Source organism: Pristis pectinata, chromosome 1 (genome assembly GCF_009764475.1).
Source record: "Pristis pectinata isolate sPriPec2 chromosome 1, sPriPec2.1.pri, whole genome shotgun sequence".
Taxonomy (NCBI): Eukaryota; Metazoa; Chordata; class Chondrichthyes; order Rhinopristiformes; family Pristidae; genus Pristis; species Pristis pectinata.
Genome location: NC_067405.1, coordinates 15819923 through 15846896, shown reverse-complemented (window position 1 = coordinate 15846896; position 26974 = coordinate 15819923). Strand labels below are relative to the sequence as shown.

General features: G+C 38.3%; 1 protein-coding gene across 2 annotated transcripts in view; it reads right to left on the bottom strand.

Moving 5' to 3' along the window:
• The window catches only part of ptpn4a (protein tyrosine phosphatase non-receptor type 4a), a 179017-nt gene that overhangs the window by 37918 nt on the left and 114125 nt on the right, over positions 1-26974 (bottom strand). For both annotated transcript variants that reach the window (XM_052010826.1, XM_052010835.1), the window contains 6 exons: positions 25719-25782; positions 17729-17901; positions 16281-16349; positions 9971-10105; positions 5812-5970; positions 4317-4473 (listed from right to left, as the gene is read on the bottom strand). In XM_052010826.1, the coding sequence (XP_051866786.1) occupies positions 4317-4473; positions 5812-5970; positions 9971-10105; positions 16281-16349; positions 17729-17901; positions 25719-25782 (757 nt within the window). The remainder of the gene's footprint in view (positions 1-4316; positions 4474-5811; positions 5971-9970; positions 10106-16280; positions 16350-17728; positions 17902-25718; positions 25783-26974) is intronic.

Below are 26974 nucleotides of genomic sequence, written 5' to 3'. Positions count from 1 at the left end.
AGGAAAAGGCCATTTAGCCACTCATGCTTGCTCTGCTGTTCAGTGAAATCATGACTGGTATTTTATCTTTGCACTTCTTTCCTGTACCAATTCCATTTCCATGATTCCCTGAATATCTAAGAATCTATTGATCTCTGAATGAAATGTATACTCAGTGACCAACTGTCTACAGGTCTCTTCAGTAAAGAGTTCCAAAGGTTCACTACCCCAATGGTAATAAAAGTCCTTTACAACTCTGCCCTGAAAAGCTGTTATTCTGAGACTGGGACATCTGGTTTTAGATAACCCAGCCAGGGGAAATTATCCCTGCATCTATCCTGTCCACACCACACAAGAATTTTGTACACTTCTATGATATCCCCTTTCATTTTTTTTTTTATAAATTCTAGAGTATTGGCCCTACTTACTTGATCTCTTCTCAATGTCTCATCTCTAGGAATCAAATCAGAGGAACTCTGTTGCACTCCCTCAATTGCAAGTACATCCTTCCTTAGGTAAGGGTCCAGATCTGTACATAATATTCCAGGTGCTGTCTACCCAGGGTTCTTGCAAAGGTCAATAGACAGTTAATCTTCCTAACAGCTTGTTTCATGTGCATGTTAACATTGTGATTCATATACATGGACAATGAATACCAACACCTTTCCATTCTCTCATGCTCTAGTTACTACATGCTATTAAATCTATTCTGACTTTCCTTTTCAATCATTGCAAACATGAATCATTAAGGAAAAAAATGTAATTGCACTGCTGAGATCATTAATTAATGACAAGGACATTGAGGAACACATTTCTGGGAAACTGGGGATGTGAAAAAGCTGCACAGTAATAATAGGGGATGTAAACTATCCAAAAGTGGAAAAGCAATAACTAAAACAAGGGAAGAGCTCAGGAGAACATTCTTGATCATAACATTTGTGGCTCACAAGGAAGCTTGTATTGCTGGCTTTGGTTCTGGAAGTGAGCTAGGCCAAGTGGAGAAACATGTAAGAAAAAATAAGCACAATATAAAGGTTTAGAATAGCTACGAGAAATACGTAGACTACTCCAAAATAAAAACAGTCAATTGGAGAAGGGAGAATTTCAGTGGGATGAGAACTCTTCTGACTCAGGTAAACTGGAATCAAAGAGAGAAAAAAAGAGAGAAAAGTTTGGCAGCAAAATTAAAAGGGATTCCAAAAATATTCAACAGATGTAAGAACTGGAAAAGGGCATTAATAAGAGGTGCAGCCAAATGGAGAAGGTAATCTACATGGAATTTGACAGCATGCTCAGGTACTAGCAGAGTATTGCACATCAGTCTTCACACAAAGAAAAATGTTGCTGCTGCAGCTTCAGAGGAAGATGTTGTTGAGATTCTGGATGGGCTAAAATTTGACAATGAGGTGGTACCGGGAAGACTAGCTGCACTTGAAGTTATTAAATCATCTGGACCCAATGACATGTATCCTATGCTTCAGAGGAGGGGGTGGAAAAAAAGGCAATTGGAAAGGCCTTGGTCATAATCTTACAAACATCCTTGGGTTCAGGGATGGCTCACAAAGACTGAACAACTGCAAATGTTGCACCTTTGTTCAAAAGGTGGTATAGGGATAAATCTCAAAAATAAAAACCAGTTTAACCTGGATGGTGAAAAATGTTGCAGAGACAATGAGTCAGTATTAGCAGTCATTTAGATAAGCATAGGTTGATTAGAGAAAAAGTACAGATTTCAAGTTTTTTTAAAATTAGGTAACAGGTTAAAGTGGTAAATGTAGTTGAAGTGCTACATGTGGACTTCCAAAAGGCTTTTGATAAAATGTGACCCAATAGACTTGTCATCGAGATTGAAGCTCATGGAATAAAAGGGGCAGAATAGATAGAAAATGGACTAGGAAACAGAAGAGCAATTAAGGGTATTCTCTCATACAAGAGTGAGGGGTGTAGTGGAGTTCCCAGAGGTGATACCACCATGTTCTTCTAAAATATATATTAGGGATTTGCATGCCCAAGGGTGCAGATGACATGAAATGTGAAGGGCACAGTACATTGAAAGTGACAGGGCAGGGCAGATGTAAGGGCTCTGGAAGGCATGCAGATTCACTAAAATAATTCAGGGATTTAGATATGTGGACAGACTGGAGAAGTCAGCATTAGTTTCCTAGCAAACAAAAATAGACTGAGGAGACCTGAGACAATAGAATCATGAAGCATACAGGCAGTTCCCATTGGTGGAAGGGTCAAAATCCAGGGACAGAGAATGAAAGTGATGGACAAAAACAAAATATGAGAAAAACATTTTAAAAAGTGAAGTAGTTACTTTTCTGAATGTACAGCCATGGGTAATTTAGTAGAAGCAGAGTCAAAAACTCTGTTGAGTTCCACAGGGGTCAGTGCTTTGACTGTAACTTTTCATTTTATACATTAATGATCTGGATGAAGGAACTGATCGCATTATGGCCCAGTCTGCAGGTTGAGTCAGTAGTAAGGAAGGCAAATGCAATGTTAGCATTCATTTCAAGAGGAATAGAACATAAAAAGCAAGGATATCATGCTGAGGCTTTATAAGGTGGTTGGTCAGACCACATTTGGAGTACTGTGAGCAGTTTTGGGCCCCATATCTAAAGATGTGCTGGCATTGGAGAGGGTCCAGAGGAAGTTTACATGAATGATCCCGGGGATGAAAGGGTTAATGTATGAGGAGCGTTTTGATGGTTCTGGGCCTGTACTCGTTGAAGTTGAGAAGGATGAGGGGGGGGAATCTCATTGAAACCCACCGAATATTGAAAGGCCTGGATAGAGTGGACGTGGAGAGGATGTTTCTAAGAGCCTAGGACCAGAGAGCACAGCCTCAGAATAGAAGGACATCCCTTTAGAACTGAGTTGAGGAGGAATTTCTTTAGCCAAGAGGGTGGTGAATCTGTGGAATTCATTGCCACAGATGGCTGTGGAGGCCAAGTCATTGGGTATATTTAAAGCGGAAGTGGATAGGTTCTTGATTAGTAGAATACAGTGTAGGGAAGTGAGGTTATGCTCTTTGGTAGGAAGAATAAGGTGTAGATTATTTTCTAAAATGGGGAGAGAATTCAAAAATCAGAGGTGCAAAGGGACTTGCAAGTCCTAGTTCAGGATTCCATTAAGGTTAACTTGCAGGTTGAATCAGTAGTAAAAGCTGCAAATGCAATGTTAGCATTAATTTTGAGAGGACTAGAACATAAAAGCAAGGATGTACTGTTGAGGCTTTATAAGGTGTTGGTCAGACTGCATTTGGAACATTGAGAGCAATTTTGGGTCCTGCATCCAAGGAAAGATGTGCTGGCCCTTAGTGGATCCAGGTGGTCCAAAAGAATGATCCCAGAAATAAAAGGCTTTACATACGTGGAGTGTTTGAGGTCTCTGGACCTGTACTCAGAGTTCAGAAGGATGTACCTACCAGATACTGAAAGGCCTGGATAGTGTGGATGTGGAGAGGATATTTCCATTAGTAGTAGAGGCTGGGATCCAAGGCAAAGCCTCAGAATAAAGGGATATCCTTTTGAAGAGAAATTTCTTCAGCCAGAGGATGGTGAATCTGTGGAATTTGTTCCACAGAGGAGTTACAGGCCAAGTCATTGGGTGCACTTATGGCAGAGATTGCTAGGTTATTCAATGAACATTGAATTCTCCCACTTTAAGTAATCCCCAACCCCCTTCCCAACACCCCCCCCCCCCCCCCACCATGCTTCTTCCCTTTCCTAGCTTCTTTTTTCTCCCTTTTTTCCCCCTTCCTTTCTCCTTACCTGTGATCCATTCCCCGGTGGATCTGCTCGCCCCTCCTCCCCCGCACCTGCCTATCACCATCTCTTACCTGCATCCACCTACCACCTTGTGCCCAACCTGCCTCCCCTCTTGTCCACCTATCACCGCTCTGCTTTTCCCTCCTATATATTGGGCTTCCCCTTTTCCTATCTTCAGTCCTGAAGAAGGGTCCTGACCCGAAACGTTGACTGCTTTTCTCCACGGATGCTGCCTGGCATGCTGACTTCCTCCAGCATCATAGTCTTTTGCTAGGTTCTTGATTGGTAATGGGGTTAAGGATTACGGGGAGAAGGTGGGAGAATAGGGTTAAAAATCAGCCATGATTGAATGTGGAGCAGACTCGATGGGCTGAATGGCCCAAATCTGCTCCTATATCTTGTGGTCTAATTCAGAAGAGAGCTGGATAGGTACCTGTAAGGAAGTAAGTTACATGGCTATGGGAGAGGGGCAGAAGACTGGAATAAGCTGGATTTCTTTTGACAGGCCAAACGCTATAACCATTGAAATTCTGTAAAATGCAATGCTCAAACATTACTTACTGTAGACTTTTCTGATGTTAGTGGAACATCCAAGAAGTCATGGTAGTGGGAGCCCAGTTCCTGCTGGCAAGTGTTAGCCTGGTGAGACAGAATTGTATTTTTCTTTTGTTTCGGTGGCAATGCAGGAGGCTGTCCTTCTCCAGCTGTTTCCTGACAACTAGAAGAATTTTAGTGCTTTAGTATACTGCAATTTCAAATAGATACTGCCTTGTTGGCAAAAAATACTTAAACAAATTTAAGTAGAACTTGAGCAAAATTTTTTTAAATGCTCTACAAGGAGGGAATGACATTAAACAAGGAGTGATTCATTGGTTTCATTCTCCACTTAGGGCTTTAACATTAAAGACAGTGAGCAACAAGGTTCCAGAAATTCCAGAACAAAATCGCAATATTGGACACTCTCCTTGGGTCATTCAACATCCAATAAGCGATACCAGAGGTTAATAACACTCCTCTAGCCAAAGATGCAGACTCATTTGCTGCGTGTTTCTAGCACTTTCCTTTATTGTGGTGGAAAAACACAAGCAGCATTCTGAAGATTGAAGGCTGTTCAACAAATAGTTTGGCTTTGGACTGCTACAGCTCCAAATGATACGCCAAGTCTTTACTCTACCCTTATTCTTTTAACCAGTAGGGAGCTGGGGTTGGGAAGTCCTGTCAAAAATATCTTGGTGGGCAGTTGTGAATTTTGTAGATGGGATACATCAGTTTTCCTTCCATGAAAAAAAGTACATCTTTTACATTAATACAAGCTGCGAGTTTCAAGATTAAAACTTTAACCAAGAACTCCCCTGCTTGTTTCATCTAGCAGAATTATGAATAGATAGAATCTTACTTTGCTATGATGAAGTAGCATATTCTAATGCCACACCCTACACAATCTGCTTAATGATATACACTGTACAGTGGCTACATTATCTGAGCACGTATTTCTTTCCAAAGAAATGTTAAACATGTCTACAGTTTATCATTTTTGCAAGCTGCATCAAAGTACAAGAATCAGTTCAAGTGACTGGATATGGATCTGCTAATTCTAATCAAAGCTTATTTCCATATACGATAAATCAAATTAGTATGATACTTATACTTCAAGCTATAAAGCAGCTCTAATTTCATATCAATAAAATGTACAGCTACCTGCAAGTTAAATTAATTCAATGAGAGCTAAACCATCTCAAGCATCTCATTATACAAACTGCAATTTAAATCTTGAACAGCAGAAGCTGTGGCTCCAATTTAAAACATCTCACATTCAAGTCTAGCATGGGCTGAAGGGCCTGTTCTGGTACTGTACCTTTTTGTTTGAAGCACAAATTTAGCTCTAAATAAGGTAAATTCAAAAACCAAGACTAATGAAGAAAGCATATTTTTAAAATTAATCTAATACGTGAACTCTTGCTTTTCCAGTCAAGATGCCAAACCCCAATAAACTGAAATGCCTAGATATAGATAAATCTCCTGAAAAAGCGTGGCAAGTAATGGATAAGAAACTTACGGAGATGATTCCAGAATAATACTGTTTGCTTGTGTGGAGGAAGGAGATTTGTGGTTAGCAAAGACTTCACTTGATGAAACGTGTACTACGTGGTCAACCAAATGCCCTACAGATGAAGGTCTCAGACGACTTCCTTCCTGAGTGAATGTCGAGCTCCGACTTTGTTCCAAAAATTTATTGGTAGTTTTAGTTTTAAATACAAAGGAGAAAAAAAGTAAAATTAGATATACAGTCACCAGATTAGCTATCACAACATGTGTTTACTAATGACAATAATGTAGCCATTTATAAACGCTATACAAAACTTCTCTTCACCACTGTACTCTCCTCCACAAAAAACCTAATAGTATTACATACTGAACAACTTTATATTTCAATAACTTGAACTCGTACAGTGCGCCTTTTACATCCCAGGATGTGGGAGACACTTCCAACTTCAATTACTTTTGAGGTGTAATGTATATGCATTTTCTTACATTGCAATGCACCAGATCACACTGACTAATGCTCAGCAGTTCCAAATGGAAAAGTAGGTAGTTAGCTGTTTAAGCAGTAGCAATACCAAAACATCTGCACAAATGCGAGTCTTGGGCTTACTAACAGATAAAATACCAAATTTGTCAGCTTGCTCCATTGCTGTAATTCACATGGAGCCCATTGGCAGAGCTAAGTCTGAGACTTCCCCAGCATTTACATCTGCAAGGAAAAAGGAAAATAGAACTCCCTCTGGGATTCTAGATCCAAGCCTCCATTGACCTCAATGGGAACGGTAAGGCTGCAGATAAAAAAAATAAGCAAAATAATTCATGAAGTGTTTCTTAACAACTGTTTAAAAATATTTTTATTTAACTCTGTTTTAGTAATTTAAGTAATCATGAAAAGGACGCAAAAGTTATTAAATGATCCTCAATCTAGACAGCTGGCAAACTTGGGTAACAAGTTTTCAAGGGCAGGCAGGACGTCCTCACAATGCTCTTGGATGCCCCAACATTTCCCAGCCCCAGCTGCTGAGGTTCTGGATGCAGTGAAGCAGTAAGATAGGTCCTCCATCTAGAATCAGGCAAATACAGAAGACGAGAAACTGCAAGAGGAAATTCTGGTTGGATGGACTGTATTAGCAAGAGCCAACTCGATGTAGAGAAAGCAAAAAACTGCAGATGCTTTAAATCTGAGGTAAAAAGTAAATGCTTTAAATGCTCAGTTAGTTCCTCAGCACCTGTGGAAGACTACAGAGACTATTCCCTCTGTGACTCCTTGGTTTGCTTTCATCTCCACGAATGGCAACTCCTCATTGCATGGCACTTTCCTATGCAACTGCAGGAGATTCAACACATGTCCTGTTACTTCTTCCCCTCCCACCACCTGGAGACCCAAACACTTTTTCTGGAATCATAGAAACCAAACGTAGATTACGTGACCACTTTGCTCAGTTCAGTCCACACGAATGTTCTTTCCACATGGATGGCTCTGATCTTCCAGTTGCTTATCACTTTAATTCTCTACTCCATTCCCACTTGACCTCATACACTGTCTCAATGAAGCTCAACACATATTTGAAAACAGCATCTCATCTTCCAACTAGGCCTTCAGGATCCAACAATGAATTTCCAGTGTGTGTTAGAACTACCCAGTTCTGATGAAGGGTCAGCTGCCTATAATGTCAACTCAGTTTTGCCTCCCACCACAGATGCTGCCTGACCTTCAGGGTATTTCCAGCATTCTCTTTTGGCATTTCCATCAAATGCAATGTTTTAAATCCCATAGTTCTAGCATGGTTATTTTTCTATTTTCTGTCCCCATTCATCTCAATCTATTAATACCTCCTCCAGACAGGTGAGTGGCAAAAATCAAGCCTTAACCATCCACCCTACCAGTGACATTCCCTTTGTTCTCTCCATCTCATGTTCGATCTGTAACTTTTCTTTGTTCTGTTGGAAAGTCAGTAAATTGACCTGAAAGGTTCCATTGATGATCCCTGACCTGAATATGTCAGCATTTTCCAACTCAATATAGTTGTGTGCTCACGGTAAGGGACAAACTGCATTTCTATTCCCACAATCTTGAAGTAATACTTCAGTAAAAATAACGCCACATTTAAATTATCGTATTGGCCTTCAAAAGTTAGCTATCGATTCGTGTTGTTAGAGAAGGAAAGTGCCTTTAATTGGACTAGAGCAAAAAGACGTGTTCAAAAATTTTCACAATGCTCCTGTACTAATAAGTGGATCAGTGCTACTACAATGAAGACCCATTTGAATAAAAATAATTCATGATAAACTGCTTCAGCTTCCCACTCTATTTTGCCTTGTGCATTTTTGTTTAGAAATGTGTGACTGCAGTCATTAAGAATGCATCCCCTAAAAATTTCAAAACAAAGCCAGGCAGAGATAAATGCAAGAACTGACATTGATTATGAAGATGTATTTGGTGATTGTTTTATGTTTACAAATATTTGGTGTTCCATAAGTGTGCATTACCATTTAACAAAGTTGCAACTGATTTTTGTGCACAAACTTGAATGACATTTAACTGTCCAGATCAGAAATTTGGAAAGCTCAGCAATCTACATTTTGTGCAGTGTTCAACACACGTTAACTCACGCTTCCTGTCACTATCCTGATACTGAATCATTAATGACAGTCAAAAAGAACATGAAGAATCAGTTCTAGGTGGTGATCTACCTGTTAACTACTGTGCACAAATTGGCTGTTATGTTGCAATTGCGTCTACACTTTAAAATTTATGCCATGGAAGTTGCTATATGACTACAAATCATTTTTAATTTTAACCAAAAAGATTGCCTCCATATCATGTGTACACTATGGTAATCTGTTATATTGAAGGGTTTATATTTCCCTTGAAAATTAAAAAGATGTATGCCACTATAACATATGAAGTTTAGAGAATATGCAAAATTAAATACTATGGGATTTTAGCAAAAATATCCTCTCATTTTATGCACAAGTGTTCAGCATCCAGAGTGCACTGTTAAAGTGGGTGGTGGACACAAACTGAATTGCAGCTTTCAACAGGGAATTGGATGGATCAATATTGAAGAGAAATCTAGGATCCACAGAACTATGATCTTTACATCAGAGTTATAAATTGCAGTGTCCTTTGGATCAAATTTGATTTGAAGAAATCCAGGTATTTTTATAAAGCATTATTTAAACATAACAGAAATTCTTCACAATTGGAGATCAGAACTCTTGTTTAGGTGAACCAAGTACAAACTTGTTTACAAAAGCAAAATACCATAGATACTCGAAATCTGAAATGAAAACAACATACTGGAAATTCTCAGCAGATAAGGCTACATCTGGGTAAGGCTACATGTCTATGTTAATGATCGAGGTCAATGACCAGACAACTCTAAAAGTTGTTTAGCATCAAGGTATTGCTGATTCAATTTTCACCATAGGCAGGCTATATCGTTGTAAGTGGTTTAAAAATCAGACTTGGTGGCTCAACAGCTGCAGAAATAAAAATTATGTGCCTCTAAAGTCTTGCATAATCTTATATGCAAACAGAGCCAAATTATGTTCATTAGACTTTTTCCCCCACCATGAGGCAGTCGACATTTCTTCTCCACATCATGATTTGCAGGTTATTTACAGGAGTACGCAAGGGACCTTTTCCCCAGCCTCTATGACTTATTTAACCAACTTGGCTGATAGAATGCACTAGGAAACATCACAGGTTCTTGCTCTGTGATATCCGACTCTCTATTTCTTAACGGATCTGAATGAGAGCATCAACTTCTTTTAAGTAACCAGAGGAATAATTCAGTTGAGCAACCGATTAATTCATGGCCCCTATTTTCTCCTATCTGTCCTACCTACACAAAATTAAGCATTTAAGATATTTTATGTTGCTCATTAAAGGCCACAAATGAAAATGAAAAGCCTTTTCAAAGCAGTATGCAGAACCATCCAAATTCCATGCAGGTGAACCATACCAACAATATTTTCATGCATTTCCCCTGTTGCGTGCTGGAAATTAATACCTATCAAAACACTAAGATAGAGTACACATGATAGTGATGAATACACAAAAATAGCAGCAAATAATCAGAGGCAGAAAATATTTGCAATAGAAACAGTGCTACTAAAATCTATTACCTTGCCATTTAAGTAAAAAGCTTGCATTTGCTACTCACTGATTTGGGGTTCCAGGTGGAGAACGTGAAGGTAGACTTTGCGTTTCAAGTCGATCATCTGACAGTGAATTCCTGCTTACAGATTCCCAGTCCATCCCACTCATCATCTTCCTTGTCAATGGTTTACTGGGTGATCTGAATCATTGAAAGAGAAAATAGAACGCTTAAAAATGGTTCACAATTGGGTTTCAAGCAGAGGGGGTATAAAAGTAATTAGAACTACATAGGTACTTAAAATGATACGAAAATGATGAGGGCATTTAGTCTCCAGAGCCCATTCAGCCATTTACATTAGACAATAGATGATATGACTGAATTCCATTTGCCTGCCTTTACCCAAAATGTTAAATTCATACCAATTTGTTCACCAATTGGTCTTGTATCAATTGCTACTTGCACAAAGATTTCCCTACCACTATCTACTCTTGGATGTAGCAGGGTTTTCTAACTTCATTCTAGGTTTAATTTTTAACAATGCCTCCAAGCCCCTCCAAATAATTTCCTTCCATGCATCTTACCTTTAATATCCTAAAAACTTCCACCAATACTTTTGTTTTAAATTCAAAGAAAAGCAATCCTAGTTTTGTAATTAACTATCATCATCCAATACCAGGTCTCAACATTACATCAAGGACAGGTCAAACAACATTGTAAAATCATTTTGCAATGCTTTAGCTACCATCCATATAAATGTTTAAAAACCACCACAGTCCAACTTAAAACAGGCAAGTGAGCAATTTCCACAAATTACAAATACTGGAAGACATTTACCAACACATCAACATCTCAATTAACAAATGATTTTCTATTATTTAGTTTGAACACCAAGTGTTATAAATACATCATGCCAAACCTCAAACTAAACACATTAAAAACCACTTTTGTTGCAACAGCTTAAACCAGAATTCAAACGTAAAATAAACCAGTAAAATATGGAATATTTATCCACAGCCTCACCATTCACATTTCTTCATGACTTGTTCGTTTCAGACATTTAGGGTGTTGCAAGCAGCTAATTTGAAAATATGCCCTTTTAAACTAGTTTTCCTACAGCGAAGTAAACAAAAACCATAGGTTGATTAATGCACAACTCCACCTAATCTTCAAACAAGTTTTGTACATTAGATCACGATTTGAAAAATTACCTGCAATACATGGATATGAAATTATTTAATCTGGATCTATTGAAAAGGCAGTGCAGTTTTGAGTGTTATCTAACAACTGAAGGAAAAATATCTTGACAATTTTAACTTCGTGGTACCACCCACTCTCAAACGGGTTTGATGAATTTCCTGTGCACTTGGAAATTTCACAGAAAATGCAACCACATTGCATCAGTGAGCTGTTCTCAGCTGTGGTTTATCTGACCACCATGGTTGTGTCTGCACAGCCATTTGTCCCCTCAAAGGTTGCATGCCAATAACTAAAGAGACAAAACTAGTGAAAACTTGGACAAAATTACTTCTCACCACACTAAAAGGGTTTATTCCTCATTTTTCTTTCCATGCTCCAATAATCTGTAGATAATTAACTATTGCACAGCTGATAATTCTTTAAAATCTGAACTTGCAACAACTGCTTTTCATAATGTGTGAAACCTTCACCTACTCTGCCTTCAACACATCCTAGTCACATGTGTAGAATTTATAAAACGCACTGCAGCAACTCACCAAGGTTTCTTCCACACCACTACCAAAACCTTCTACTTTTACCACCTAGAAAAATGGTAGTAGCTGCATGGGAATACTGCAACCTGCAGGTTCCCCTCGAAGTGTCACGCTATCTTTACTTGGAAATACAACTATCATTCTTTGTCACTGCAATTTCCAAACCACTAATGCTTTGGGAGGATATTCACAACAAAGAAAACAGCAGTTCCCTGTGGCAGGTCACTATCAATCTCTCAAAGGCAAAATAAGATGGCAATAATTGTTGGCCATACCAAAAACAATGACATATTGTGTCAATGAACCATCAGCAGATATCAATAAGTGTGAAAGAATGCAGAAAAAATTTACAAGGATGTTGCTGGGATTTGAGGACCCGAGTTATGGGGAAAGGTTGAATAGGTTAAGACTTTATTCCCTGGAGCACAGAAATATACAAAATTATGCGCAGTAGAGATAGGATGAATACATACAGGCGCTTTCCCCTAAGCTTGGGTGAGACTAGAACTAGAGGAAATAGGTTTAGGGTGAAAGGTGAAATATATAAAGGGAATCTGAGGGGGAACTTCCACACTCACACTACCCTCTGAGTGAAGAATGAGCTTCCAGAGGAAGTGGTAGATGTGGGTTCAATTGTAACATTTAAGAGAGGTTTGGATAGGTCCATGGATGGGGGGGGGGGGGGGGGGGGGGGGGTGGTGTGTGCAGGTAATTGGGACTAGGCAGAAGATCAGGTCAGCATGGACTAGATGGGCTGAAGGGCCTGTTTCTGTGCTGTAGTACTCCACGACTATATTAAAGACGTGTAATAGCATTTTTGAAGTAGATATTACACAGAGCAATAATCAGAATAAAAAATGACACCTCCAGAAAGGTGTTAATATTACAATAACTGACTAAAGACTTGTAAAACAGAACTGTACAGCACAGGAACAGGCCCTTTGGCTCACATTGTTGTGCTTAACTAAACTATTAATTAAATGCCTAACTAAACTAATCCCTTCTGCCAACACAATGTCTACATCCCTCCATTGCCTGCACATTCATGTGCCTATCTGAGAGCCTCTTAAACACCTCGATCATATTTGCATCAACTATTCCAGGCACCCATCAATCTGTGTAACAAAAGAAACTTGCCCTCCACATCTCCTTTGAACTTACCCCCACTCACCTTAAATGCATAACCTGTAAAAACCCAAGTCTCAGAAGCATACAGACATCAAGGCTTTCCAGAAGTCTGTGCCAAATTTAAGGTGTTCAGACACTTTTCCACAGATTGTCAAATGCTCAACTACTTACTGAAGGCACCTAAACACTGGAGAGATACCTCTAACACTGTCTCAGTAATATCTCCCAAATCCACTGCCAGAAACGAACCATCAGCAAACTATCAGGTCAGCATACCCAGCATGGGAGACCCTAACTATAATCAGCTGCTCTGTTGGACACACCATGTCACTCGCTTACCCAACAGATTCCTGAAGGGGACACTATTCTGAACTGTCAAAGCAAGAGATTACAGGTGGACAGAGGCAATGATTCAAGGTTTCTCTCAAAACTGCCTTGGAAAAAAAATGCAACATTCACACCTACTCCTGGGTATCTGAAACAAACAGAAAATGTTGAACACACAGGTCAGGGTAGTATCTACTGAAAGAAAAAAAAGTTTCATGTCAAAGACCTTCTTCAGAACAAGTTACTTTTAATTTGTAGAGAACGTGGGGTGGGGTGGGGTGGGGGGAGGAATGGAAAGGACAAAGGGAATATTTCTGCTAGGGTGAGACCAAGCTACTTGTGGGGTGAGTTCTAGAGGTCATCTGATCAATGGGTTAATGAGGGGCAGTCAGAGAATACAAATGTGATAAAAGTTTCAAATTGAGTGTAGTTAGTGAGTGAGATTACAGATAAAACAACATGAAAATAGATGAAATGCAAGGATGTAGTGCATGACAAGTAGGTCAGGTTGTACTAATGGAAAGAGAAAAACTGAGCTAGTATCACAGTTGGATGACTTACAGACAAAATGGCCAATTCTGACACAAAGAGAAAGAATGACCTGAAGTTGCACAGGGTGTCTGGATGGCTGCAATTTGCTTTGAAGGAAGGTGCAGCGCTGTTCCTCAAGCTTACATTGTGCTTCATTATAATGTTGCAGCAGGCCACAAATAGGTTAAGAGTGGGAACTGAATGGAGAATTAAAGAGGCACACAACGGAGCTTCAAGTTGCCCCTGGAGGACTGTATGCAGGTGCTCTGCAAAGCAGTCACCCATCTGTATTTGGTTTCTTCAAACTAGAGGAATTCATGACCAATGATTGCTCAAAGCAGTGAGAAGCATTCAGGAAGGCACTGAGAACAAAGTCCATGTACCAGGAACACACGTGTAAAGGGCAGAAAGAGTGCCTACTCATTTGTCCTGCCAGGTACCCACCTCAGCAGTGGCAAAGTCTGCAGCTCTATGGTCTCAAGTTACCTCAGAACCCACAGAACTGAAGTGGAGTGGAAAGCAGTCATACTCAATCCCAAATGTTTTCCTATGACAACCTTAGGGGAATAAGCTTTGGTACTTTGTACACAATATTAATAAAGCCACACTTACAGCAAGCCAATTTCCTTTGAAATGGTGTACACAATGCAAACACATCAATTAAATGCTGCAGTTTAAAATAGGTTCATTTGCATTACACTTGATTTCAGATCTTAGATTAAAAATCTGATTCCATTCTATTCCATTATTTCATATTTTAGACAATGTTTCTGGCAATCTTTACCGATATTGCTGGCAACCACACATACCAACATTAAATTTATAATGCAGTTTAAAGGAACACAACAACAGTGACACATCTTTAATGGGCTGAGTGGTCTCTTCCTATAGCTTCTATTATTCTTTTCTAAGTATGATAGCTGTCAACTTGGGCACAAACTTTTGAAAGTGAAGTATTTCCATGGATTGTAGGAATTACATTCAACCTGGATACCATTACGAGGATACATTTAAGATTGCCTATAACATTAAGCAACAAATTGCCTTGACAGGGAGGCACCTCACCAGTTAGGTCCTTGCCCTATTCCAAGACACAAGCACATAACCCAATATTCATCTTTCAGCTGCCATCTGGAGATTGACTGCTTGTCTGATAACTATAATTGGCTTATGCTTTGACTGAGCACAAGGACGCCTGGATGATTATACAAATGCAACCTCTTGTATGAATGTAACAATGGGATATTACTCTCACATTTCTGTTCAGCATTATCATAGGGAAATTCCCAAAGTGCTTCAAAACATTTCGGAATAAAAGCTCAGTACTCCATAATGTGTTGCTAGTACTGCTGACACACACATCCTGCCCAGGCTTTCAGCCACCTTAAATTATGGCATGTGGGGACACAACAGCCACAATGATCTGGCAATCCCAGAGGGCTTAGTTTTATTTGCTTGTGTTTCCACTCAAATGCCACAAATTTTAATAAGCACGCACGTCAGTATAACCCTCCAATAAGTACATTTTGCATTCACTATAGATATGCGAGATTTATCTGCACATGAAGTAAATAGCTAAGCCATTTCAACTGATAAATTGCCAAGTTTAAACAAATTTAATGGCATAAACTGAATGTATGACCTGGCCTCCTTGAGGTTGGTGCTAGGGATGGAAAAATGTACACGTGAGGAAGAGCACATGCAACAAAGTGAGAAAGAAATCCTTTGGCACGAGTAAAACAAGACTGCTTTACAATCTCCAACCCATAAAATAACTTGCAGCATTGGTTATGGGTTTTAGCTGAATTCCAATTCATAGATTTTTAATATTGCCTTAGCTACTTATCAAATACATTTACAGAACAATGCTGACATTCATGTTATTTACTAAGCTAAAATGGACAGTTGTTGAGTTCTGGTGATGCCAATATAAGTTCATATTGGCAACCTCAATCAGGTAACCCAATGTCATGGAGGGGAGGGGGTTGCGGCAGTGGAAGAAGGGATTACGATGCTAGAAAGCCATCTGTGTTGTGATTTTCCATAACACAAAGCCATGTCATCTGCACATGCATCGAGAAACGAGTGTTGAAAAATAATTACTTTTCAATTAGCACAAATATTTCGTGAAAGCAAATTTTTATTTCGTATGGCAGAATTTTTGGTAGTGATTTGTGAATTCTGCGAGGGCAAATTTCTGTTACTCAAACTGCAGTGGTGTGGGGGTTGCCAGTATAACAGGAAGACAAAAATATGCATGCAACTAATTTTATCCTGAGAATTGCGAGAGCTTTACTTGCACAACTATTGCATGCTGAACATTTAATAAAGTGGTGCACAAATGCTAAACCCCTGTATCATGGAAACCAGCAGGATTATGAAGAGGGAGCACTACAGCTATGCTGGAGGGCAGGACTAGGAGCTGGGTTACCAATCAAGTGGTCCACTTCACCCTGAATGGAGTTGAAATTATCTTAGTGTTGTTGGAACTACAGTAATAAACTCATTTTGTGGATTGTGGAAAGGTTTTTAGGTGTCATGATGAGAGTCACTCACAAAAGTAGTACAATTACTTTTGAATTTTTATGCAAATGTTCTGCAAAATGTTAATTAATTTAAAAACTCCTATTAAAAACAGCAGCATAAACACCACATACCTGGCAAATACCCTGTCTTTGTTTGCTTTCTCTTTTCCATATTGCACGGACTGAACTTCTGTCCTCCCACTGCACATTAAAAAGAAATGGGAGATTTAATAATCAATTTACTTTAAGATACACCGTGACAAAGATCTTAATTACTGTAACATTCATATAAAAATGCATGAAGTACTTAAGAATTTCACTATGTTCACATCTGCGTGAACTCATGCTAAGAGTATGCTGATGTCACAGACTGCATTTATCATTGAGTGGCGATACCATGACTACATTCACAGACTTGCAAGGAGCAGCAACTCTGGCCCAAAGAACTATGGATAGTTCAGTTTGTGTTGCATTCAACATCTACAGCAACGATTTGTCAAAATGGGTTGTAAACTGAAATCATATTGCAAATTTTAAACACCAGTTTGGACCCAAAGTTAATGTTTGTTTTAAAACCAGACAAATCTAATCAAATTCCATATAGAAAATAGCTGTCTATTTGTATTCTTCTGCAGCATTTTAGTTCAATACTCACAATGTGCACAATCTTCTTTCATGTGTGAATTCTGAAACCTTGTTTTAATATAAATTCATTCCCAAAGTTGTGCACGAGGAATACTTTAAACACTATGGTGCAAAGATGTCAAAGGTTCTAGTTTGATTATTTTCCCTATCAATGTGCAAATACACCCCAGTGCCTTTACATCAATGCATATAGTACCTGATCTCCTTCTCAATTGGTTCATACGAGAAGATTTATTACAAGTTTGGAATTTAACACAGCCTAACATTAAAATCTGGTTATCCAATTAGGCAAGTTTAATTAAAAAGCTTTGGACATATTGGTCCATTATAATTTGGAAAACATAGGTAACCAGAAATTGGCAATTATAATTTAACAGTTCTCAACTATTTCACATACATTATAAAAGTTGAGGTGGTCAAATGCTAAAAATTTGCTAGATTGGGTTTAATAATGACATGCAATGATGTATTGCTTACTGATAAAACAAAGTTACATTCCCCGTATTAGAGCCAAACAGTGGAAAACTCTGAATCAGACTTAAAGTAACACTAATTTCAAGGCAAGCCCAGCAAAGGGCAAAATCAAAAAGAATGGAAGTCCGAAGAAAACATCATTCTGAAGATTGCTGCATGTTCAAGTTTTAGTGGTGGACATATACTTTCGCTTTTATAAAAAGCTGAAAGATGAGAACCATAATGCTGATACAATAAACTACTGTCTAATTTAAATTAAAACTACTGACATGTATAAAAAAAATGCATGCCTGAAAAAAATACCAGGCAAGATCATAATTTACAGGTTACAGCACCATTGATACATGATATACCAAAACCTATTTTTTTTAAACAAATAAAAGTGCTGTTAGTCTAAATAAAAGCAATGTGTCATATTGGTTTTGCTAATGGCAATTATATGACAAATCTTTAGGACCTACCAGTATCGGAACTTTGACCCCAATGTAAAATAATGTGCAAAAAAGTTCTTCTGTGGAGGTACAGGTCTTTCTAGTCGGAAGAACGTATGATGCTCCACACAGGCTTTCCATAAATTCTTACAAGCTCGGTAGTTCCCCATATTAAACCCTAGTAATGTTTCTCTTGAGTCATGCTGGATGGAGAGAAATTTAAGATGGTTGATTAAGTTCAAATGTTTCTTTAGAATTTCCAGTGTAATTAGCAATATCTAAAACCAAAGAAACTTGTTTAATTTTCTGTAAGTCCCACTGGTGCAATTTGATCAAACAACTTTGTTGACTACATCGTAATGAATTCTACTTTAAATACTTATTTCTGCTGTCATCGTTATTAATTAATTGACCACTATTAACAAAACTCTAGAAATTTGTATCAGCAAAGCCTAAACATGGAATGTCCTGATTTAGCACGTGATAGTACCTGGGACTGTGCAGTAGGCACCAACCTCAAGGTTGAGGTTAACACGAAAGGAAAATGCCAAATATGCTCAACAGATCAGTAAGACTGTAGAGAGAAATAGGCAATATTTCAGGTCAGAGGAACAGTCACTAATGTGAAACATTAATTGTTTCTTTCACCACAAAAGCTGCCTGACTTGCCAAGCATTTCTGCAATTTTCTGTTTTTGTTTCTATATTTCCAGCATTTACAGTTTTTTGTTTCAGTCTAGTGTAAATATTGTTTGGCTCAATGACCCAGAAAACTCAGTTTCAGTCAATATGGCAAACTGACTTTGGCATCGAGTCTCAATTGCAACAACTGTACATCAAACTCTCCCTAAAAGCAACAACTTAAATTGCTTAGTATCCAGAACACAAGCAGGTCATTTGGACCAAATGACCTATACTAAGTATTCATATTTCACAATCCTTTTCCTTTCTTAGGCTTAGTATTCATTTCCCAAAAGCATTAAAGATCCAAGTTCAGTAAAACTTACTGCCTCTGAGAATAAAGGAAATATAGCAATACAAGAGTAGGATAAGGACTGTGCATTAAAAACTGCTATAATTGTTTGAGGTGTTAAATTCAAGATATCAGCTTCTGCCCAGCTGGTTGTAACTAAAAAAAAACTAATGGCAACACCTGTTTTTAGTCGTAATCAGTTTTCCCCCAAATGCTGTACTAATAGCTCTGCATTTCAAAGCACCATTTCAGATTCCTGAATTCCTATTTATTTTTCTTCAATCTTTGAAATGGAATTTAGTTCCATAAAACATTTGTGCAGCCTTTTAATTTACTTTAAAATATATGTAGGTCCTAACTACATGGACAGCAGATTGATAAATTGCTACCTCTCCCATTGCCCTGCTTGCTGTTTGAAATGGATATCAGTTGATCCACAATTTTATGGACAGACATTCTACCTATTCCTTCAACATATTTGATAGATTCCAATGCTTCTTTTGCAAAATGACATTATATATGGTGTCTCATAAACAACACCCTGCAAAATTTTATGTAGTCCTCCTAAAATAGTGAATTGATGTGCAGAAAGTTTAAAAAAAAATTCAGTCATGATACTGGAATAGGTCGAGAGAGGCATACTGTTTCATAAAAATTCCTGTTAAAAAACAGGTATTCTAAAGTAGTAACATACAAAATTCCAAGGTTAAAATTCTAAGTCTGTTAGATATGTCCAGCCAAATAAATGATGAAATGTTATTTTAAATTTCTCCAAACACCATTTTCAGTAGTTATTATAATTTTATTTCCTCCAGACTTGATCTGGTTAGAAGTACAATACCAAAGACCTTAGTTTGCTGATTGTATAGAACAAAGCCATTATAACTGCGGTCAGTTCAGGTTGGCACATAACATACAAAACAGGTCTTAGGGCTTCACTACCAGTGAATTAATATGCAATCATATTTTGGACAGTACATTTATATTACTGAAATACCACATAAAACATTCTCAAAACCTCACATCTTAAATACTCCAATGATAAACACTTAAGAAAGATGCTGTGCAACTTTATAGATTTAATTATTAAGCAAAACTTACATGCTAACAAAATTCAGGTCAAATATTCTTAAAATCAATATTCATTGTTATTGTTTTTCACAAATTAGTGACATTGAACATGCATTGTTGTAAGATTTGTTATACAATGAACTAATTTAGAACATGAATCCTTGATTAATGTACATCCTTCATTTACAGGCTGAAATGTTGCAGAACAACAAAATGGCTGATTTATCTTGTAAGACATCTGGATATCTATAGACTAAAAATACAAAACACTTTGATATTTTAAGAACTCAAGTTATTGCTCAATGATTAAGACAATGCCATCTTGTGACCGAACAGGGCTTAATATTTGCTTTTATTGCTTCCATCCTTTAAGCCACAGCAATGCAAATTTGTCCCTACTCACCAACTATCAGTACTTGGCCAGAAAAACTGCAGTGCTCAAAAAGCAAATACAACATTTGCACCAATGTATTCCAACTGCTAAAATAATGTTTAAAGTATAACACCATTGAGAAAAAATCTCACAATGGTCTTAGACTTAGAAATTTACGTCACAGAAAAGTAGCCACTGAGCCTCTCATTGTCTATGCTGTTCACAAAACCAACTCTAACTCCATCTACAAGTTTGCAGATGATACTACCGTTGTAGGCTGTATCTCAAACAGTGATGAGTCGGAGTACAAGAAGGAGATAGAGAGCTTAGTGGAATGGTGTCATGACAACAACCTTTCCCTCAATGTCAACAAAACTAAAGAGCTGGTCATTGATTTCAGGAAAGGGGGCGGTGTACATACACCTGTCTACATCAATGGTGCTGAGGTCGAGAGGGTTGACAGCTTCAAGTTCTAGGAGTGAACATCACCAACAACTTGTCCTGGACAAACCACATAGATGCCATGGCCAAGAAAGCTCACCAGCACCTCTACTTCCTCAGGAGGCTAAAGAAATTTGGTTTGTCCCCTTTGACTCTCACCAACTTTTACCGATGCACCATAGAAAGCATCCTATCAGGATGTATCACGGCTTGGTATGGCAACTGCTCTGCCCAAGATCGCAAGAAGCTGCAGAGCGTTGTGGACACAGCCCAGCGCATTACGGACACCAGTCTCCCCTCCTTGGGCTCTGTCTTTACCTCTCGTTGTCTTGATGTAGCAGCCAGCATAATCAAAAACCCCACCCACCCGGGACATTCTCTCTTCTCTACTCTTCCAGCAGGTAGAAGATACAGGAGCCTGAGGGCATGTACCACCAGACTTAAGGACAGCTTCTACCCCACTGTGATAAGACTATTGAACAGTTCCCTTATACAATGAGATGGACTATGACCTATGACCTCACGATCTACCTTGTTGTGACCTTGCACCTTATTGCATTACACTCTCTGTAGCTGTGACACTTTATTGTTACTGTTTTTTTTAAACCTGTACTACATCAATGCACTCTGTACTAACTTGATGTAACTGCACTGTGTAATGAATTGACCTGTAAGATCGGTTTGTAAGACAAGTTTTTCCACTGTACCTCGGTTCAAGTGACAATAATAAACCAATACCAAGTACGTCAGCTCTTGAAGTTCTAATCTGGTATCTTTTACATGTTACATTTTTGCTTCCACCACCCTTGTTGCAATGAGTTCCTTACCAGAAAAAATTCCTCAACTCGCTTCTCTCTTCTATTCAATTAATTTGTATCTATGACCCCTCTATTGATCTATCAGCCAAGGGAAGTATGTCTATCCTATTCAATGTGTCTAGACTTCCATAACTCTCCACTCCATTTCCTTTCTTTCAAAAAGACCAGTATAGCTAATGCATCCTCATAACTAAAATTTTCCAGCCCTGACAACATCATCATACATTTCTGCATTCTCTGTTACTACCATATTCTTTCTGTAGTGTAGTGACCTGACTAATACACTACTCTTCTAGCATGACTTCCTTGCTTTTATTCTATGCCTTGACCAATAAAAATTAAGCACCATAACCACCTGTTTTTCTACCTTTAAAGCAACTGTGGACAGGCATGCTAAAGATCTGCTTTTCTTTAAGTTCATAGTCTACTATCATGCACTTCTTCACCTTGACTGTTCTCCCAAAACTCATTGCCTCACATTTCTGCTGTCTGAATTCCATTTGTCACTTTTGTGTCAACCTAAACAATCGACTAAGGTTTTCCTGTAAAAGTTTTTTCCTCACTATTAACTACATCAATAATTTTAGCGCCAAAGAGCAGGTCTTTTAGCCCAACTCATCAATGCCGACCAAGTTGCTTAATTGAGCCAGTTCCAATTGCCTGCATTGGTCCCATGTCCCTCTAAATCGCCCCTACCCATTGTAACTATCCAAATGTCTTTTAAATGTTATAATTGTACCCATCTCCACCACTTCCTCTGGCAGCTCACTATATACCTAACTCCCCTTGTGTGACAAAGTTGCCCCTCAGGTTCCTTTCTCACTTTAAATCCCTGTTCTCTAGTTTCTGAAAACTTTGCATAGGCTGGAGGCCTTGATTAAGACCAATTGTTTATAAGCCACACAAAAATGGACTCAATTCTGAGCCCTGCAGAATCCTGAAGCACATAGCTCGCCACTCCCAATAATGCCAATTTATCATTAGCCTTTGCTTTCTCCCAAAGCTATTTTTAAAAAAAAAATCTGCTACTTTTGGATCCATGGACCTTTATTTGATCAGAATTTCATTTGGGACTGCCAAGTACCTTGCTAAGATACACATAGAATATTGTTACCTTTCTAAAATTGCCCTCGCTTAACTTATGCCTCTCTACCTGCTGATCTACACTAAGAATATTTTCCAATAATTCAACGAACTGGGCTATCGATTTCACCTTAGTTAAACAATACCATAATAATCACAAAGAAGGTGCGCCAGTGCCTCTACTTTCTTAGAAGCTTAAGGAGGTTTGGCCTTAAACTTCTACAGATGCACTGTTGAAGGTATCATGACTGGTTGCATCATGGCCTGGGACGGCAATTCCATTGCACAGGAACGCAAAAGGCTGCAGAGAGTAGCGGACACAGCATGGTCCATCACAGCCATAGCCCTCCCCAGCACTGAAAACATCTATAGGACACACTGCCTCAAGGCAGCATCTATCATCAAAGATCCCTACCATCCGGGTCATGCCCTCTTCTCACTGCTACTACCAGGCAGAAGGTACAGAAGCCTGAAGTCCCACACCACCAAGTTCAGGAACAGCTACTTTCCTACAGGTTCTTGAACCTGCACAACCCTAATCCTACCTCAGCGACAGAACACAATGGACTATAAGGAGAGGTTGGACAAACTTGGGTTGTTTTCTTTGGAGTGGTAGAGGCTGAGGGGAGATCTGATAGAGGTTTATAAGATTATGAAGGGCATAGATAGACAACCAGTATCTTTTTCCCAGGGTTGTAATGTCTACTACCAGAAGACATGCATTTAAGGTGAGGGGGGTAAGTTCAAAGGAGATGTGTGGGGCAAATATTCTTGATTTTTTTTTTGAAGAAACAGAGTGGTGGGTGCCTGGAATGCACTTCCTGAGCTGGTGGAGGAGGCAAATACGATAGGGGCGCTCAAGAGGCTCTTAGATAGGCACATGATTGTGAGGGAAATGGAAGGATGTGGACATTGTGTAGGCAGAAAGGATTAGTTTAGTCGGGCATTTGATTACTAATTCTATTAGTTCGGCACAACATTGTAGGCCGAAGGGCCTGTTCCTGTGCTGTACTGTTCTATGTTCTACCTCTTACACTACCATGGACTTTTTTTTTGCACTCATGTTTTGTTTTCCCAGTCTTTTTTTCTTCACTGTCTGGTATAATTTATGTATATGTTCTGTGTTGTCTGAAACTAGGTGCCTATGATGCTGCTGCCGCAAGCAAGCTTTTCATTGTACCCGTACTTGCGCATAAGACAATAAACATGATTTGATAACCTTCTGTCACAATGCTAGTAGCCAAAAATAACTGATATTTTTATAATATAAATAACCAATAAAATGATAGTCATACCCTGTACTATTTACTGTTTTGTTTCAATTAAGAGCCTTTTTACATAGATTTAGCAATTTATCCATCTGAAAGAACCCTCAAGTCAACTGTTTATTACCAATGCTCTACATTCTTCCTCCATAATGTGAATGTTTGTATCATTCCCCCTTTCATCAAGACAGATATAAAATGCAGTACTCTATTCTGTATCCCTTCAAGCATTTACAATACATTCAAGGGTTTCCACTGAGGTAAAACATCAGCCCCATTTTAATTGCGGAGCAGATGCAAAGGTTCCAACACACCTGCTTCCATTTCTTATATTCTTTACCCATAACATTTTCAAGCACCCTTTGGCTTCCCAATTTCCCATTTAATTCCACCAGCGCTTGTTCTGTAGTCCTTGTTTTCTACAATTTCGAAGGGATAGAGATTCTAAAGCTGTTGTCAAGGTGGGTTTGTTGGGTTTAAAACAAGTGCATATTTCAACTTAACAATTCAAGTCAGGTTGTCAAAGACTCAAACAAATCCAAGTAACACCAATATCATTAGGATCCCAGCAAATTATATATTCTATTATACAAGCATTTGGTACACAAAGTTGGATGAAGTACTTTTAATTTTTTTCTGCAATTTCATGCATGCTTCCTAAATCATCTCTCTTGATCAATTCCAATTCTGGTTAGTGCAATTACTTGTAATGCAGCAGTATAGATAATTGAAAGATTAAAGATCAATCTTTCACCAAAACAGCATACAAAGTCAATGTTTGATTTTCAAAGTGTGTATTTTATTAAAGTCATATGATCAAAAACTAGGTGCTCAACTTGTGTATTTTGAACATATTGCTTGTTTCCATGTTTACCACTGAGATTCTCTGCACATTCAAGTGAAGGAGAGTATTACAAGTCAGTGAACAGTCAACCCAGGTTGTACTCATTTAGAATACAGTCTCAGTTTTAACCCCTTTGATAGTAGGTCACTGTTAGGATCTGGAAATTCATACAAGGTGGCAGAAAGTGCCAGGAGAATGATCCCATGTGAGAAGACCTTCATTACTCCTTGGTGCCAACTTCATTGGCGGAGCAGACTTGATGGGCCGAATAGCTTAATTCTGCTCCTATAACTTATGGTCTATTCAGGTAGCTTTAACACTGGGTTTGTCTATGATAGAAAAGCAAATTCAGATTTGATCGTAGTCTTAAAAAAATTCAACAGCTAGTATGTGTACAAACTGTTAAAAAAATGTTAATTAGGTAGGTTGGGTTGGTTATGATGTTTGGGAGGTGTGTGGGGGCTTGGTGGGTGGGGGGGCACTGGTTTGGGGAAGGGGAAGAAGAGAGTGGGTACAAAGATCATGCATATGGATAGTGCAAGGGAGATAAAAAGGTTACAGTGTTAGCCTTTTTGATAGATGAAGTAAAAATCATCCATGGAACAAAATGCAGACTACTGTAATGAACACTTACCCTGTATATTCTCAAATGCGACATGGACCAGTTCCTGACTGGGGCACAGTTCCCATCATAGAAGAGGTAGAAATCAAATGTCATAACCAATTTGATATCCTAAACTAGTTTGATTCATCTGAAAAGATTAGAAGGGAGTTTTCCAAATTTTTTTCTCACTTTGAGAATCTTGTGTCTTGCTTCTGCTGTTACACTACATGGTACATGACACACAGGGCATTGTAACCGTACATGCATGCATCAGCTGGATATTCACTGCCTAGTGTTTGGAACATGTACTCATAATAGTGCGCAGTCCTTTCATCTTTTCCTCAATGTTCATTTAGCTGCTGAATGTCCACTGAGCATTATAATTCATCCAAAGCTGTTCTAAACCAGTGTGAAATGTAAAGCAACACAAGTGGAGACAAAATAGCTTCATATTTAATGGAGCATAAAACACTAGCACTGAAGTCTACATTTAGAATTCTAGCTTAAAGCTATTTCAAACTAAAACAAAAGTACAGAAAGGTTACTCACCAATTCTCTTCTAAGCTGAATGAAGAACTGTTTGCATTTAAATGATATTTTTACAATCTTCAACCTGTGTAAAAGGAAACTGTTAATAATAGAAAATCTCAAATATATTAATGGAGTATCATTTATTAAAAAGTTAAAAAAATTCAAACACAGCATCTTTCACACAGCAACCCCAGGATACACCAAATGATTTCTTTAGCAAAATAACTTTTGAAGTGTGGCCAACCATCACAATATAGAAAATATGGAAGACAACTTGCATGGACCCTCAGGTCACTTTCATTGAAGAATACAATGGGGAAAGCACTGCTGCTCTTTGAATACTGTATGGGATTTTTCACATCAATGCCAAGGGGTAGACAAGACCTCTAATTCATCTGACAAATGACATTTTTAACAATTCAGCATCCCAGTACTGCAATGTATTATCAGCCAAAACACCCATGGGAGTTCCATGACCTCCTGACTCAGATGTGGGAATATTAGTAAATCAGCTAACCTGTTGGATTAACTGTGTTTTGGAAACTTTTCTGAAACAAACCTGCATAGTAATTAGGGTAGAAGTTACTAAAGGGGAAAATAAATGAACCCGCACACCTGACATTACAATCATCAAATCATTCTGGTTGAATATTTAAGTAAACAGTTCCTTTTACATATTAGTAACTCAGGGCTCAGTTTCATGCAATAAGGACTACTTTTTGTTTCATCTTTAAAACAGTAAAACAAAATGGATGTAAAAGCAATACAAAGGGAAACTAAGATTTTTCTTTTTAAAAAAAAAGCACTTCTACTTCAGACAAGAGACACATCTGAATTCTTCCAATTTTATCATTTAGATTTAGTGGCAAGTTCCACACAGCTCCTTTGATAACAGCTGTGTATACACACCACAACTCTACATGCTAAGGGGAAGCTGACAAGCCCCAAGAAGTGCACTGAAGGTCTGTTGCAACACAATTTAAAGTTTAGAGAAGACAAGTAGCAACATGTAATGGGTAAATCAGTGTCTGCATACTGAAGGCCTAAGAATGAAAACTTTGGCACAGTGACACAGTCAACAATAAAAAAAATAATGAGATAAATATTCAGCTAGAAAGATTTGGAAGGAGTAGAAAAATATTTGAAAAGGCAGTTATGCTGTAACTGACCACAAACAATTTGAATCATATTTGGGTGCAATTACTGGTTTGAAACCAAAGTCTGCAATTAATGACAATTCAAAGTAAATTAATATTTTAATAATGAAAAGTTAA